This window comes from Nyctibius grandis, chromosome 10 (assembly GCF_013368605.1).
Source record: "Nyctibius grandis isolate bNycGra1 chromosome 10, bNycGra1.pri, whole genome shotgun sequence".
NCBI classification, from domain to species: domain Eukaryota; kingdom Metazoa; phylum Chordata; class Aves; order Nyctibiiformes; family Nyctibiidae; genus Nyctibius; species Nyctibius grandis.
This window is the reverse complement of record NC_090667.1, coordinates 19,614,315-19,630,301: the sequence shown is the minus strand read 5'-3', so window position 1 is coordinate 19,630,301 and position 15,987 is coordinate 19,614,315. Positions and strand designations below refer to the sequence as shown.

Sequence of the window (15,987 nt, the reverse complement as noted above, 5' to 3'; positions counted from 1 at the left end):
TGCTGAAGATTAAAATCCTGTCTTGAAGGTAGTTTGGTGAAAACAGAGTTCTTCCCTCGCTGCCAGAAGAGTTCGCTAGCCCTTCTGGACCGAAAAGTTAGGCATGGGATAGTGAAGAGGAGGAACTTGTATTGCAGGAGGAGGGTGGCTAGTGCCTTTGCTTCAGGTCCTCCTCTCTTCGTTGCCCCACAGCCCTTTAAAACCAAAGACAAGAAGGAAGCACCCTATGTGCTGGATAATGTCAAAGAGGAGGGAGATGTACCCGGTCCTGGGGAAGCATCAAGGGGAGGTGGATGCCCAGGAGAGCTGTGGGAATGGGTGATGAGCTGTGACTCAGGAGGGACTTGCTGGACTTGGAGAATGGTAGCTCAGTGAGCCCAAGCTCAGTTAAGGAGGTTGAAACTCTTCAGAGGAACTTGTATCTTATTTTTGAATGCTTGGCCAGTGCTGCAGCAAGGGTGATACTTGAGACCAGAATAAGAGCACTGCCGTTGGGCAAGAGGCAGGAATGTTTAAAATGCTGAGATGGACTCGAGAAGAAGGATCTGAAAGAACAGCAGGAGGATGCAGCTGAACATGTAAGTTGCTTTTTTTTCTATAGAATTGAGTCTTCTCATGTGAGCTGCTCTAAGTCAGGTGAGGTGTTCATCTCACATGATGAGTTCCACTGGGTGAGTTTTAAATGTTTTGCTATTTTTAAATGTTTTGCTATTTTTAAATGTTTTGCTATTTTTAAATGTTTTGCTGATTTTACCCTTAAGCAGCTTCTGTTAAAAAAAAATAAAAATTCATTTTGTTGACTGCAGAATACCAAATTTGAAAACATATTTAGTACTAAAATATGTTTCTCATCCTGACTATTCCACAAATTACCTGTCAGAAAGATGTTCTACAGCAGAGGAAACTAAAAAAGCAATTTTCATCAGAGCAGGGTGACTGTGCAGTTTTCAGTTCACCCAAAAGCCATTTGACATTTAACAGCTCTACACTGGTCTGAGCAAGACTTTATTTGCAGAGTAACAAAACAAACAGTATTTTGGTATGGCAGACTATATTTCTACAAAGACATGTAAATAGTACATGTAAATGAGAATATAAATATTACAAAATAACTAGTATTCATCCTTATGGCTTAATTGAACCCCTGACATCTTAGGTAACTGCTGTGCTGTGTTGGTACAGGCCTGCACACAATTGCTGATAATTCTGGATGTGCAAATGGAACTGCAACATACAAGAATGATCAACGCTGGTGCTTAGAATTTAAAATGGGAGTGCAGCTAAAAAGTATGTGTGTTAATTTTCTGAGCAAGGCTTGAAACTGCTTCTGTAAAACTCTGGGCTGTTTGAGCTAACGGCTTTTAGATCTACATTTCCTTAAGATTTCATATTTTATGGCTCTTTCTGTCTGACTTGATGCCTTCATCCTTCCAGGGGTATGAAGACCTTACATTTTTACGAAAAATTTAAAGGTGTCCCCTTTTTTTGCAGTCTGCCTATGATTTCATTAGCCTTACATATACAATGTGTAACATGTCCCTGTAAAATGACCGTCAAAGTTGCACTTTTTATTTTACTCAAAGAAAGAAAAATATCAGGGGATGGGTCAAATCAAGCACTTTATTTTTCCCCTCAGAAGAAGAGATGAAATTTGCTGCTGTTAATCTCTTTACTGCACCATTATGTCACTGCATGTAAAATCTCACCCTGCTTTCCCTGGGTGAAATCATTATATGCCCACAATATTGAGTTCTGCCACAATAAATTAATCTGCCTCAGTGCTGTTGCACTGTTGGGGCTCAACTGTGTAAGCAAGCAGATGGTGTTTGCCTGCTCTGCAGCATCACACGGGGTGAAGAGGTGGCTGTGTGGTTGCCAAGATTCCTACTGAAACATCCAGAGCCTAATCCAGAATGAGCTGAGGATAATATTGGTCATTTTGTTGATTTTGATACACCATAGGCAGACTAACATGGTTGCATGGGGGAGGGAAGAAGAATGTGTTTATATTTAATGGAATTGAAGATAAACCTACATCTAGATTGTCTTATGAGCTCTGCTGAACCACAAATGACTTCAGAAGAAAGAATGGGACCCTGTAATGCAATTTCAGCTTTATTTTTGAGGGGAAGGAATGATGTCTTTCTATGGTTTAACATTTCAATATTTCACATTAGCCATTAGGTTTTCATGTTTGCCTCATAAAGCAGTTCTTTTAATACTAGAAATTCAGACAGCAGGGTTTTGTGGAACTCTCCTGAAATACTCTTCCTAGGCAGCCTTCTTCATACCTGCACGATGAAGAAAAAGACTATTGTCAGGAATATATTGTTCAAATTGTCATGTATCTGTGCAGCTTTTCAGCATTCTTCATATTTTGTGTTAACGAACACAGATAAACATAAGCCTGGAGTCTGTTTGAAGACCCGACAAGAGAAACCCACCCCCACTCTCTGAATTTTTAATTGAACTATAGAATTCTAGTTCAGACATTGTCAGGAAATAGTTAATACCCCATACAGGGCAGAGTATTAAAAATGTGAAAATGCTCTGCCACATGGAGAGTAAAGAATAATTAATTTTCAAAGCCAGGCAGCTGTAATGAACTTAGTAAAATATTTCTTTTTTTTTAATTAAGAAAAGAAGATTGGAAATTGTAATTTAGAGAAGGTAGTCTTAAGACTTGACCAAAGTGAAGTACTCGGAATGTCTAGAGTATATGCATGCAGTCAGTAAGAAGACCACTGTTACCTGTTGGCCTGAATTTGTCAATCAGAGGAACAAAACTGTCAAGTACACTCCGAATTCGATACACTAATTGTGAAAACAAATGTTTTTTTCAATGAGACAGATAGCAACATAAAACATAAAAAATAGAAAAATGGCAAAAACCAAACACTGACGCTTGCAACATTAATGAACCCAAGATTATTGTTTAAATAAGCACTTCTGCAATATTGTTACGAACAAAGTAGTGACAAGGCTGACTCCTAAGAGAATCATCAACAACCTACCAAAAATATTAGCACGCGGTTACAAAGGAGACTTGCTGCTAGTTTTACCTTTCCTATGACATCCCCAGGGATTGCCAAGAATGCCCATTTTTTTACTGTCATTTTCAGTAGCTGCTGCCATCCAGGTTCTGCTGAGAGCTCTTCCTCAGGGTGTTCATCTGCCTCGGTCCCAGGGGAATGAATGGCAGCCTGAGTGTGCAGCACCTTCCAGAGTGCGTCTGGGAAAAATGCCTTGCTGCTAAAATTATACGTTGTCATGGCAACTTAGCATTCAGCCATTGCTGCAGGAAGAGGTGACTCAGGGTCTTGTGATCATTGAGAAAGAAAAATGAGTCAACCTCTCCCTTCAGTGTCACTAAGCCGTGTTTGTCTCCAGCCCCACTGTGTAATTGTGAATGAGATATTATGGGCTAGTTAGGTGATGATTTACAGAATCTCAGCACTAGCAGTTTTATAGACTTATGTTGTTTAATGACTGTGTGACCTTGTATCCTTAGTGTTGATACAGAGCTGGCTGCTGTAGATAACACTTACCTAGACCAAAGTATATCCCAGTGGTTTCCAGGGAAGCAAAGGTAATTAAACCAGTTCCAAGAGAAATAGTCCAATCTAAGGCGACAAAATAAATGTTTGGCTTTGTTCATTTTTCTAGCGTGCAACAATTTATCCCTCTATTGAAGTCTTGCCTTACCTTTGTAGTAGTAGTAGCAAATTAGTAAGGCTCCAATTGCAAAGCAAAGAATGACAAAATGAAAGAATTCATCTGAAACAGGGAAAATTAGGTCACAACTGCAGGCGTGGCCCTTATGAATATACCTTGAAGTACAGTGTATCATTCAGCCAGTAAAGTCTGTTTCCACATGAGATATCTTATACACTAGACTCAACTGCAAAACATACACGCACACAAGTTATGAGAAGCCTTGATGATTTTCATCAAGAAGCCTTGATGCACTTCAACAAAGTACTCGTGTCAAAAAAATAACTTTTTTTGACCCAGAGATCTTATTCATGGACTAAGGTTCAACAGGGTTGACATTGGTTGAATTTAAAAAAAAAAAAAGTAAAAATTACCATCCTTCCGTATGCCCATCCACCGCACTGTCCACTGATGGAGGCGAGTGTTCTCGTTCTCATATGCTACAAAAAAGAAATTTCTTTTATTGCCATGGAGCTCTGAAATTAAGGAGTTTTAAGTTTATTTCCCATTTTGCATCTGAAATCAATTCTCAGAGCAGAATATATGTAAAACTGTTTGTTCAAAGGAAAAATCTGCAAGCCTTTCAGAAAGAGTAAATTAGCAATTTTAAAATCACCCCAAAAAGCGCAGGTTTAAAAAAAACAGGGATAATCAGATGGTTGCATTAAAAATACAGAATTGTTTTAGAGCACCCTGGGTCTTTTCTGTCTAGTCTGGCACAATCAATAGTCTCAGAATTGCAGTGGGAGAGTAAAGCAGTAGTACAAGGGAGCTTTCAGATTCTTGGGTGCTTTGTGCAATCACAGCTACAGTAATATAACCCTTTTCATTACTGAGCATGTAAGTACCAAGTATTTCTGCACCTCCCAAATGAAGAGCTGCAGCTGACAATGAGTCTCCTATGGATAGCTGTACTGATACATAGGAAGAACAGCATGAGAACAAGCTAGGTATTTTGAGAGGTTTAAATAGTGAGCATTTTGCTCTATGCTAGTTGTGAGCAGAATCACCAAATTCTGTTCTTTTCTGATTGTTTTGTCAAAAGTCAGAAAGAGCTGAATATTTAACCAGATTTCCAAGGACATGTTCAAAGCAGAAGGTTTTTTCCTTCATTGTTCATTGATCACTTGAGAAGACCCCCTAGGCATTCTGCTGCATATAAGCCTCTGGGAGTTGATTCATCGCAAATTTTAGATGCTGATTTCACTTACATTGGGCTGTGCATCCAGGCAACCACTGCCTGGCAGTGGATTTAATTTTCTCTAAAGATGTAACAGGAGAGTACTGGAAATGTACTCCAAATGAGCTACAGACTTTAGCTATTGTGCTTCTGAACCGTGAAGCAACTAAACTTTGCCAGGAAATTCTGTTCTGGGTCACTTGGTACTGGAGTCATTTTATAAATTTTTGATTCTTTGAGCATTTTGGATTGATCAAGTGCTGGTTTGGGGACAAGCTCAGTTATTTGATTATTAATGTTAACATAGCATTGCACTATTCTGATTCACAAATGTTCCTCTGTGCAGTGGTATGAATGATCTATAGATGCAGAATTTATCAGAACTTCAGTTCCTACTTGGCAAGTGTCTGTTCTGTGTTACTCTGCCTCCTAGATGTAGTGGTCCCACTGTAACTTTTGTATCATGCAATAGCTGGCATGGTATTTCTTCTATTAAAGCATTACAGTGCATTTTAATAACTATCCTCAAACTTGTACTTTTTGATTAGGAAATATCTAGGTGTCAAAGAGCTGGTATAGCTGTCATCACTAAGCAAAACTCAGTCCTGAAAGACAGCATCCACAGGAAAAACTTCAGTTCTCTTGTTTGTATTTACCATCTGCAATTGAATCTTCTCTTCTGGTAATCTCTGAAAAGCAACATAGTTTTGTTATTTCTGATGGTAAAAATACAACTAAATTGTTTCCCACCATTATCAGCACTAGCAACCACGGCGAGTATTCACTTATTTGGTGACTCAGTATAGACAAAACAGTACTTGAATGTGCCAGGAAATGAAGGAAGTTAAAAGGGCTCAAGAACGGATAACAATAAAACTGACTATTCACAGTGATCCCAGGTTCTTTGAAATAGCTGAGCAGTAGAAGATTGATGCCGTCTGTGTTAATATTCAGTTGCTAGAACTGAAGCTGAAACCAAGCAGAGCTGGGATCACAAGTGCTGCATGTGTGTATCACCTGAACCTGTCCAGTGCAGTAGGCATGGTGTCCTGCATTAGCTACATATTTTCTGTGTCTCAGTCTGGTGTATTGAAGTAATCTAGAACTGAAGCAACAAAGTCCAGGGTGAGAGGTGGAGAGGCCAGATGCCAAAAAGTCACAGCAACTATTCCCCACTGCACAGAAGAAAAGTGGTTGAGCAGGTGTCCTCTCAAGAAGGACAGTCTGCTGGGCTGTCTGCCTCATAACTAATGAATGTAGTGTTGGCCTGGGAGTGGGAGGGATGAGGTCAGTAATGCAATCAAGCCATTGAAAATTTCCTGCTATGGGCTTTTTACATCTGTTCTGCTGCTGCTCAGCAGTTCCTGATAAAAGGAAATTTGCCTTTAGTCTGGCTGGCTGTTCAAGCCTCTCAGCTGGTACTGTTTCTCTGTGGCTTGTCATTTGGCTTTCACCTGTCATCTTCTGTTGGGGAATGAGCTAAGTGAGGGAAGGCATTGAGGGCTGAGTATCACGGTTTTGCAAAAAATAGATTCCAGCTCCCGCCCAGTCTTGCATCCCTATTCAGCAGGAGATAGAGGGCTGCAGGGAATGCTGAAAACTGCCTAGCTTTCTTAGGAAAGACTGAATAGTTGCCCAATAGAATTGCTGGGTTTTCCCCTAAAACAGATGGCTACTGCTGTGAGCTGATCTTGTGAGATCCTGGCAGCCTACAAAAAAAAATAGGTTAATCTGCTAGAACACCTTGTGCAGGTGTACACCTGCTATTAGCCAGCCACTATGACAAGCTTGCAACAAAACGTCTGCACGATGCCCAGGTCCAACACCAGGCTAACTGGAAACCAATGAACTTACAGCCATGGAGTTATTTTTTAAATATATAACTGTCTTCTTTTAGCCCGCACCCAGGGCTAAACAATAAACAGTTTTCCTCTCACCCAATGTCCCTTCCCCAACCGAGGAAGGGAATTGGGAAAAGGAGGGAGACTTGTGGGTTTGAAGTTAAACAGATATAATAAAATAAAGTAGCCAATATAAATAACAACACAAAACACACAAAATTATACTTATCTACAGAGCAGTGGCAAGTTGCTCCAGGAGCAGCAATCGTTAGGAATAAGGGAGAAGAGAGCAAAAAGAGCCCCACTCCTTCCCAGCAATCTTTCCCTTTTGTAGTGAACTTGATGTCAATGATACAGAATACACCTGTGGGCCAGCCTGGGTCAGCTGCCCTGGATTTAACTGCTAAGGGCCTTGATCACCATGGCTGGCCACAAACTGAAACAAAATCCCAATGAAACCAGGACAATAAGCATGTCAGAAAGAAGAAACTGCAGTTTTCCATCCAGCAGGATGAGGTTATCTGGGAACGCTTACCTGGATCTCTGTAAGGAACAACCTCTGCTGGTATGCCTAAAATAATTTGCAAAGATGATGTAGATTAATATCTATAATGAGTATGCATATCTTGCTGCTAGTCCTAGCCCGTGCAACTCTATTGAAATTAGTGTGGTTGTGTAAACATGACAAGGTAGATACCACCTCTAATTAGCGAGGGCAGCTCTGTTGTGGGTTATGCAGTTTGAAAGTGGGAAACATGAATAGATTATTAACCCTCCACATTCCATCTCTCACAATAGGTGGAGTCAGGTAGAATCGGACTCCTGTGAGACAAATTCGATTTCCTAATGTCAATTTAAATAAGCTGCTCTTACATCTGGGCCAAGATCAATTTAAGACATTAATTAAATGATTAAAGCCTTAACTTTTTTACATCCACGGTTCTATACCATAACCCGATAGCTATTTCTGTGTGTTGACACAGCACATTTTCTTCAGCTGCGTTGTACCTATTTTCCATTTTTCCTTTAGAAGGAAAGGAAAAGCCTCAGGAATGAGATCCAAGGTGTGGTCCTCACTGATGATCTCCAGTCAGCGCTGAGGGCTGACTGCAGACCCTGTAAGTAGTGACTGTGATAGATATTTTCAAAACACTTTTGCTGCATTTCAATGGCAATTGCGCAGACCCAGGCAGCAGGACTTCTCCCACAACAGTAGGTTTTGCTGTTCTTCTGGTTCAACTCTAACCACAGGGCATGGCTGACTGTTAGGATTACTTGAGCTTCATTTTGTAGGAAATGCCTTTCCCACAGCCAGATTCTGACTGGTTCTTTTCCTATGTCTCTACATGTTAATATACTTTTGTTCAGAAGTCAAACCAGAGCGTGCCAGAAATTATCCTTTTTGTATTATATTGGTTGTCTGTAGTAAAAACCAATACTGTTTGCACTTTGTCCTACCTCCAAGTAATTGGCCATCAGTCTTCTGTCTTCCTAAATCTTCCCCATCACTGTCTGGATAGAGAAAGTGTTTTTCATCAGATTAAAGAAAAATGTGCCAGCAGTATCAGAAACAACAGCACTATAGTGCTCATAATGTAATAATGGCCGTGGGATATGTAGGTAAAAATTAAAGCTTTGAAATGCAAGGATCATTATTAGCTGCTTTTGCCTCACAGCTCTCTTCAAAGCTGGCTGAATAGGAGAAAAATGGCAAAATCTGAAGATGGAATAATTTTTATAAAGGGGTGTAGTGAGAAAGTTCTTACTTTAAACATGTACATCATCAGCATTGCTAATTAGCTTGAAAATTTTATTTCTGGATACAACTCGTTTGATCTTAATCAGCTAGTGGCTTTCTGTGACAGAATAAGCCAATATCGGCTTTATCACTTGCATGTTGCCTGTCACTTAGTCTCTCTCACTTTCCATGAATGAAATGGTCTAGTGGCAGCCAAAGTAACTTTTGATACACTGTTGATGTTTGCTAATAAGAAAAGAAATGCTAGAGAACTACTATAGCATTGCCAGCTACTACTGTACATTGACTATTCTTTGCCTTCTGCTATAACACAGGCTTCAGCTAGACCATAAAAGCACTGAAGATCAACTTCCACAAGAGCAGGAGGCAGCCACTATTTTGCTGATAATGAATTTAGAGGTACTGATTATTTTCTACATGTTCTCTATTTTGCACAATTCCTTACTTTTTTTTGGAGTTCTGCAGAATTGCCACTGAATTGCTGCAAGTCTCCTGAGTGAATCTCTTGTGAACACGTAATCAGACTAAATTATGTGTCAGGGAAAAAGAAAATAAATCCTCTTTACCTTGTGTATCTTCATCCATGGACTCATTGGATGAGTTTTCAGCCTTTTTTTCCCCTTGTGAATTCATGAGATTCCTTTCCAGTCTCTTCAGGTGTTTCAATTTTTCATCTGTTTTGTATACAGAGAAAAAAATATTAGAAAAAACTATTTACATTTTCTCTCTTTTACAATGACAGATTTCACAACGCTTTATTAAAGGTTGTCTGACAGGAAATCAGACCCTTAGTCTTATTTCAGCTCTGTTTTTTGCACACAAGGAGTAGTACAAAGCATTGCAAATGAAAGCATCACATACACTACTGTTTAGACTTTCTTAAATGGTTGTGGTAGATGCCTAAAGTTCATATTCTGGCCTTTAATTTACCCATAATGTTACCCCTGTGAAAATTCCCACTCCCTGAAGCAATAGCAGCTGCAGCTGAAAGATGCTTTAGCTGGAGAACAGTTGTTCCGCCTTCCCTGGGCTACTTCTCCCTTCACCCCCGTGGTTTCTGCTGGGTCCCCTGTGTTTATGCCGCAGTGCCGGCACCCTCTTGTGGCACAAAAGCAGAGAGCAGAGCCCTCAAAGCCAGCTCGGCCAAATCGCCGGGGAGGAGAAACCTGCGGGATGCTGACTTCTGGGCCAGGCAGTGAAGTGCTCCTGGCTTGTGTGGCCGGGGCTGCAGGTGATTATTAACAACTTCAAATTGAGCTCTGTGCTGAGGGCCTGTGGGTCTGTGCATCTCTTCGTTATTAGTTGTAATACTTAGACTTACGCAGCTAGACATGATTCCCCCCTGGCTGCTCCGTGCAGCTCACTGTACAAGAGCAGGAAGCGGGTCCCCGCTGTGACAAACCTTCCTACTCTGACAGATGACCAAAGCTGGGGTGCTCTCCGGGCTGGGAGGCCTCTCCCCTTCATGACAATTTTTGATCAAGGCAGAAACAGGAACAGGATCTCTTTAAGGGTGTCCAGTTAAATTCAGGGTCATCTTAAATGAGTGCAGCTCTGTGATCTGTTAAAGGCAATTAATGACTCTACAGAACCTGTGGAACTGTACTGAGTTTCTTATTGCGCAGCTGGGCGAATGAGAAGTGCAGGGAGTCTATTTGTATCTTGTTGCCAGGTTCAGCACCCTGAGTGGCATCCTCTATCCACTCCTTTTAGTTACTACTACATGTGCTGCAAGGGACATTTGCAAAAATATTTTCAGCGGCACAGCTCAGATTCTTACCACCCTGAGTGCTCAGAGAGGTCTAGGCTGGCTGGATAACAGTCTGTGCAAAAAAGTGTCCTGGGTGTCATGAATCCAGCCAGACAGAAAAAAACGGGGCACCTCTTTAAGTCAGAGAAACTTCTTTGGCATCATCATCCCCAGACATCCTCTTTTCCTAAACACACCAGTTCTTTTTCCCAGATTTCTGTCAGACTGAGTTGCTTTATACAATACAGCACTACTGTCTTTCCCGTATGGTAACATGCTGCAGAGACTGATGTCTGTCACCACGCCCTCACCAATTTCTGCAAACGTGGTGTCTATCTCTAGACACTAGTTTTGAAATCACTTCTCTGTTGCAATGGAAGTTTCACGTCATGATTCATTTACCTTCCTGGGACCCATTCTCAACTCCTCTGAGTGAGTCTTGCTGGGCTGGCCTTTGGTTGTTAAGAAAGAACAAAAGTCTGATCATCATGAGTAAAACGAAAAGAAGTCCGACTTGATCATTTACATTGTCAGTTTTTTACAGCTACCAAGGTGTATAATTAACTATTTACCACAGACGTGAGTAACTTAATAGGCCCTGTTCCATTCTCAAAACAGAACGATTATTGCGTACCTTTGACATCTTTATAGTTAAAATGAGAATAGTAGAAATAGTTCATAGGAGCGCCCCGCAAGATTTGGAATCCGTGCCTCACAAGAAGACTTTGACACTTGGATGTCTGTTTTTCTCCAGTTGTCATGCAAAGGAAATTTCCAGTAACTTTACGTTTAAGAATTAAAATTTTTAAGTGTTGATCCCAGATTTCTTACTGGTATTTGCCATGGAAACAAAACATTCTGACATCGCCAATATCCAGTGTTTCCTTTTGTTTTGCTAAGCTTGCCCCAGAAATTTTGTTTTGGGGCTGTTTTATTCTGATGATTCATTTTTGTGGTGGTTATGGTTCTGAACCATTGCCTCTACCTACTGCGGTCCAGGCGTCCTGCACTGACTGCATCTCCCCTCATGTAGCATTTCCACTAAACCACTATTGTATTGAGAGATACAAAAGAAGATTTTTGGGGAGCCTGAAGTACAGTTTCCACTATGCAGGGTGCAATAGGAAAACTGCTTATACACCCACACTTTTTCTTACAATATAGCTTTTGGATCCGTTCAACAAAACACTTTCAATCAAGCAGTTTGAAAACTAAGTATTTAAAATTTCCAGATGGAAAAACTGTTTCTTTTCCTATAGGCAGTTTCAGTTCTCTGTCAGTCAGAAAAATATTCTAATACAAAATCCAAAACAGGTCCAGTTAATATCTTCAGAAAGATAGTGTAACACACAAGGAAAACCATCTTCATTCTGGAAAAAGAACAACTTTTTAGCGTGTCAGTTCTCAGATAGAGGAAATTAGACACAAACAGACTCCAGAGTAGTTGCAAAACCCATCCTTCCTTTGGAACCAGGTCGAGGTCTCACATTTTCAGTATGTAGGTGATTCTAGGGACTTTCTCCTTTCCTAGCCTGCAAGTGTTCTTCAAGTGATAAGGTCCTTAGTTTGAAACACTTTTTAGCCACTGGTTTGCTGTTTGGCTTTGCGAAAATAATGTAACCTCTTTAATCACTTTTAGAGGCTGACCCCAGAAAACTGCTTACGTACCTCCTAGGTGTTTTGTGAGAAAAAAATAATTTAATCTTTTAAAAACACTTTGAAATTATTCCTGATGATGAGTCTATGCAAGACATCTATGATAGCAAATAATTCGTTTTATTTAACCACCTGATATACCTAGAAACTGGCAAGTTTTTCGAGAAACAAACTTTGAACTCTATCAATTAGTCTAATAAAAGTTTTTACCTCTTCCGCAAACCTTGCCTGACTTACAGCCTTTGCTGCTGCAGCTGAGGCAGCAGCACTGTGTGACAGCCACTGGCAATGTGAGACTGTGAGCACCCGATAGGGAATGCAGGAAATGCATCTGTCCTCTCTGCCCTGTCCTCTCTGTCCGGGAAAGCAACAGCTGATGTTGAAATACAGGAACCCAGCATACCACACCCTGGATAAACTTGTTCTCAGCCACACAATAAAGAATGTAATTTCTGTGCAGTTATGTATCTCCAGCTATGGTTTTCAGCCTTTTTCAACATCTTTCTTGCCTTCCTATTTACTCAGTTTAAACCTTGCAACAGTGTTTGCTTTTCTAAGTTAAATCCTTTAGACCTCTTGGTGGACTGCACAGTTGAAATACCAGGCCTAAAGGAACAAAATAAATATAAACATTTATTTTCTGATTGATGAATTCCATTTCATAAAAATATTTATAAATATTCACAGATTTTACTGTTGAGTGAAATTCAGGAGGTTAGTCTTTGGGGCTCCTAATACCTAGTGAAGGCCACTTTCACTGGCACATTTGAGGCACATCATTGCTCTTCCTGTGACATGAACCTGTTGCAGCAGCTGCCTTATGCCAGCTTTGTGTCATCCCAAAGACAAAGCGAGCCAGTAGGCATTAGCAGCTCTGCCCCACCATGCACAAAAGGGAGGGCAGGTACAATACTGAAGGCAGAGAACATGCTGTCAACCTCATTTGCTATCAGACTGATTTACCTTAAAACTGTTCATTAGCCGGCCCAAATGATCAGACTGCTCCAGCAACAAAGACACATTTGCCTAATGCACTTATGCATCCCGCTCTGATAGGACCTAGATGCCACAAGAGAATCCAGGAGCAGCCAGCATCCGCTTCTGTCTCCCTTTCTGTGCTGCCAGCACAGGTAAGCCCAGTCAGGCACCAAGCTTTACGTAACTAAGGAAGCTGGGTATCTAATTTCTGTTAGACTATGGACAATTAATTCCCCTGTGACTCTTCTGGAAAGAAAATCAGATCTAAACAAAGGATAAGTATAGGCGTTTAATTATTGTATCTTTTAGAAGTTATTTAGTTGATTATACCTCATAATGAGGGAAGGATGATGACATACTAGCTTCTCAGCCTGGCCATGAGCTCATTGGGGAAAGACATGAAAAACAGACCTCATCTTGCTTTCCCCACAGTAAATCAGAACTTAATTGCAGTGAGGTCTTTTTAACACGTTAGAATAGAATTTGTGTGCAGAGTCACTTCTCCTAGTTGTTTAGAAAGTGAGGCTAATAACTGCCGTACACAAAAACTTTTTGCTTAGCAGCTGAAATATATTTGAGTGATCTTGTTCAGTGGGATAGCAAAAAATGTACATAAAGTAAAATAAGTTTGTTTTGACTTCAAGACAAAAACCAGACAATCCTAAACCTTTTTCCTTTGAAACTACTTTTACCTTTCATTTTAAGTTATATGCTGACACCAAATCTTGCTAAATTTTATTTTAAATGTAAACATTAAGTCCCTCCCTGCCCTTCTCTCAAACCAAACCTAACCAAACCAACATCATAAAGCACACCTGCAAGTCTCAGGTTGGTCCTAGCGGTTGGTTCCACAGGAAGATGTCCCGGAGGGCTGTGGCCGTGGTGAAAGCTGGTAGTTTCTTCCAGTGAGACAACAAAAACTGGTCCACGCTGGCTCAGTTTGAAATTGTTCGTACTCAAGTCTCCTCAGGCAATGCCACCAGTGAGATAATTCTGCTATTCATCTGCTTGCCTTCCTGTTGTCAAGTATAGTTGAAATGCTACAGAGAAGTAGCAAAACTCAAAGACTTTTCACTCTTTACAGTGTCCTTGAACACAGGCAGGTGGAGAAACCCAGCGAGTGCCTGTCACCGTGGAGAGGGCAGCTCCCCAGTCTTGGTGTGACCGTCCCCAGGGGGGTGAGCAGGGAGTGGGTGCAGCCTGTCCGCCCCTTGCCGCAGCACCAGGGCTTCCTTCCTCTCCCAGCTCCTGGCTCTCGCAGCAAGCCCGGACACGGTGGCTGTACTGCTGCCAGCTCTACACCGGCAAACCTGGGGCAGTTTGCTGCCTGTTTTCCAGCCATGATGGTAAAATAATGGCAGCTCTCCCGTACGCATTTACATACACCATTTGAAATTACCTGGTTTGTATTTCTTCTTACAAGCTGTGTGCTCCTCTGTGCAGTCGTTGGAAAGCTCTGAAAGGAAGAAAATGAGCTCGTCAGAAGCCAGAAGAGCTCATGTTTGTAGTCTGAGTTAAGGCAAACAAATCTTCCTCTACACATAAAATGGGGGGGTTGCTATGAGGATTTTATAGAAAAAAAGAAAAAATTAAAAGATGTGGAAGTCCAGTCAGGAAGACATAAAGGTTACAGGCAAGTCCTGTGCCTCGCCCCCGCAGCACCATGACCCCTCGTACAGCGTCGTGATGCCTCGGGGAGTAATCAACAACCCAGCCATGTACCAAGAGCCAGGACACAACCCCGAAACACCCTCAGTCTCAGTCACAAGAAGCTCCCAGCCCTCCCTTGCTCTTACCTGCAGGGCTGTGTGGTGGGTTGGGATCCCGGGGCAGGGTGTGCACAGCACCGGCCCCGGCAGGTGATGGCGGGCGGGCAGGCGTCGGGGCCGGCGCTGGGGCCTCACGTGGCCTGCCCTGACTCACAGCGAGAGTGGCGGCAGCTCCGCATCATCCCCTGGCCACCGGCGGTCACGCTCCAGGCATGGCGGAGGAGCTGTGCGTTTTCCGTGTCCCCGGGCTCTGGGGAAGGTGGCGTGGGGGAGCGGAGCTGGACGGTCTCAGGCACCAATGGCCCTCAGCAGCCCTGACTGCCCAGGACCCTCCCCACCCCAGCCCGCTTGTTTGGCCTGTCTGGTACACGAGGGGGAGGCCCGGGGCAAGGGGATCCCTCTCTGAGGGGAAGGGCCCTGGGCTCCCATCAAGCAGAGCGGGGAGGCCATGATGGTGGTTTGGAGGCCCAGGCATGCTGCCCTTCTGCCCAGAGCATCCCCAGGCTCAGGGAAGGAGGCACAGGAGGGAAACCCTGCGCAGGGAGCAAGGAGACAGGTGGTTTTCATACCATACTCTCATCAAGAGCAGGACATTGCCAGCACGGGGGTCAGGTCCAGCCTTCAGGGCTGGGGGGGCCCAGGAAGGGCTCCTGCCATCATCCCTGAGGCAGGCCCGCTGCCCATGTCCCTGTGCCCCGGGGCTGCAGCGTCCTGTGATGGAACAGCCAGGCCGCTGCCAGGGAAGGGAAACCATCCATCACTCCTGTCTCCAGCAACGAGAGAGGGTGCTGAAAACACAAAGCCAGAGCCACCCCTGTGTTACAGATGTGCTCCCCAAGGCATGACAGACTCAGCCATGAAGGGCAACGAAGCTGGTGAAGGGTCTAGAGCACAAGTCTGATGAGGAGCGGCTGAGGGAACTGGGGTTGTTTAGTTTGGAGAAGAGAAGGCTGAGGGGAGACCTTATCGCTCTCTACAACTACCTGAAAGGAGGTTGTAGTGAGGTATGTGTTGGTCTGTTCTCCCAAGTAACAAATGATAGGATGGGAGGAAACAGCCTCAAGTTGTGCCAGGGGAGGTTTAGGTTGGATATCAGGAAAAATTTCTTCACGGAAAGGGTTATCAAACATTGGAACAGGCTGCCCGGGGAAGTGGTGGAGTCACCATCCCTGGAGGTATTTAAAAGATGTGTAGATGTGGTGCTTAGGGACATGGTTTAGTGGTGGACTTGGCAGTGCTAGGTTAATGGTTGGACTTTATGGTCTTAAAGGTCCTTTCCAACCAAAACGATTCTATGATTCTATGTTCAAAATCTTCCTCTGCTGTTTGCTCTGCACATG

At 42.7% G+C, this 15,987-nt stretch overlaps 1 protein-coding gene and 1 long non-coding RNA gene across 2 annotated transcripts; both read right to left on the bottom strand.

The window, feature by feature from the left end:
- Positions 1 to 2,271: 2,271 nt before the first annotated feature.
- TMEM40 (transmembrane protein 40) lies at positions 2,272 to 5,597 on the bottom strand. Its single transcript, XM_068409399.1, has 6 exons — positions 5,551 to 5,597; positions 4,089 to 4,154; positions 3,706 to 3,777; positions 3,549 to 3,623; positions 2,752 to 2,814; positions 2,272 to 2,291 (listed from the first exon to the last, which is right to left on the bottom strand). Exons 2-6 carry the CDS (start codon positions 4,105 to 4,107, stop codon positions 2,272 to 2,274), a joined length of 249 nt encoding a protein of 82 aa, XP_068265500.1. The 5' UTR covers positions 4,108 to 4,154; positions 5,551 to 5,597.
- A 2,608-nt stretch (positions 5,598 to 8,205) lies between these two features.
- On the bottom strand, positions 8,206 to 13,927 carry LOC137668305 (uncharacterized). Its single transcript, XR_011048915.1, has 3 exons — positions 13,694 to 13,927; positions 9,061 to 9,168; positions 8,206 to 8,247 (listed from the first exon to the last, which is right to left on the bottom strand). It is a non-coding gene; the product is annotated as an uncharacterized lncRNA (long non-coding RNA).
- Between the last annotated feature and the right edge of the window lie 2,060 nt (positions 13,928 to 15,987).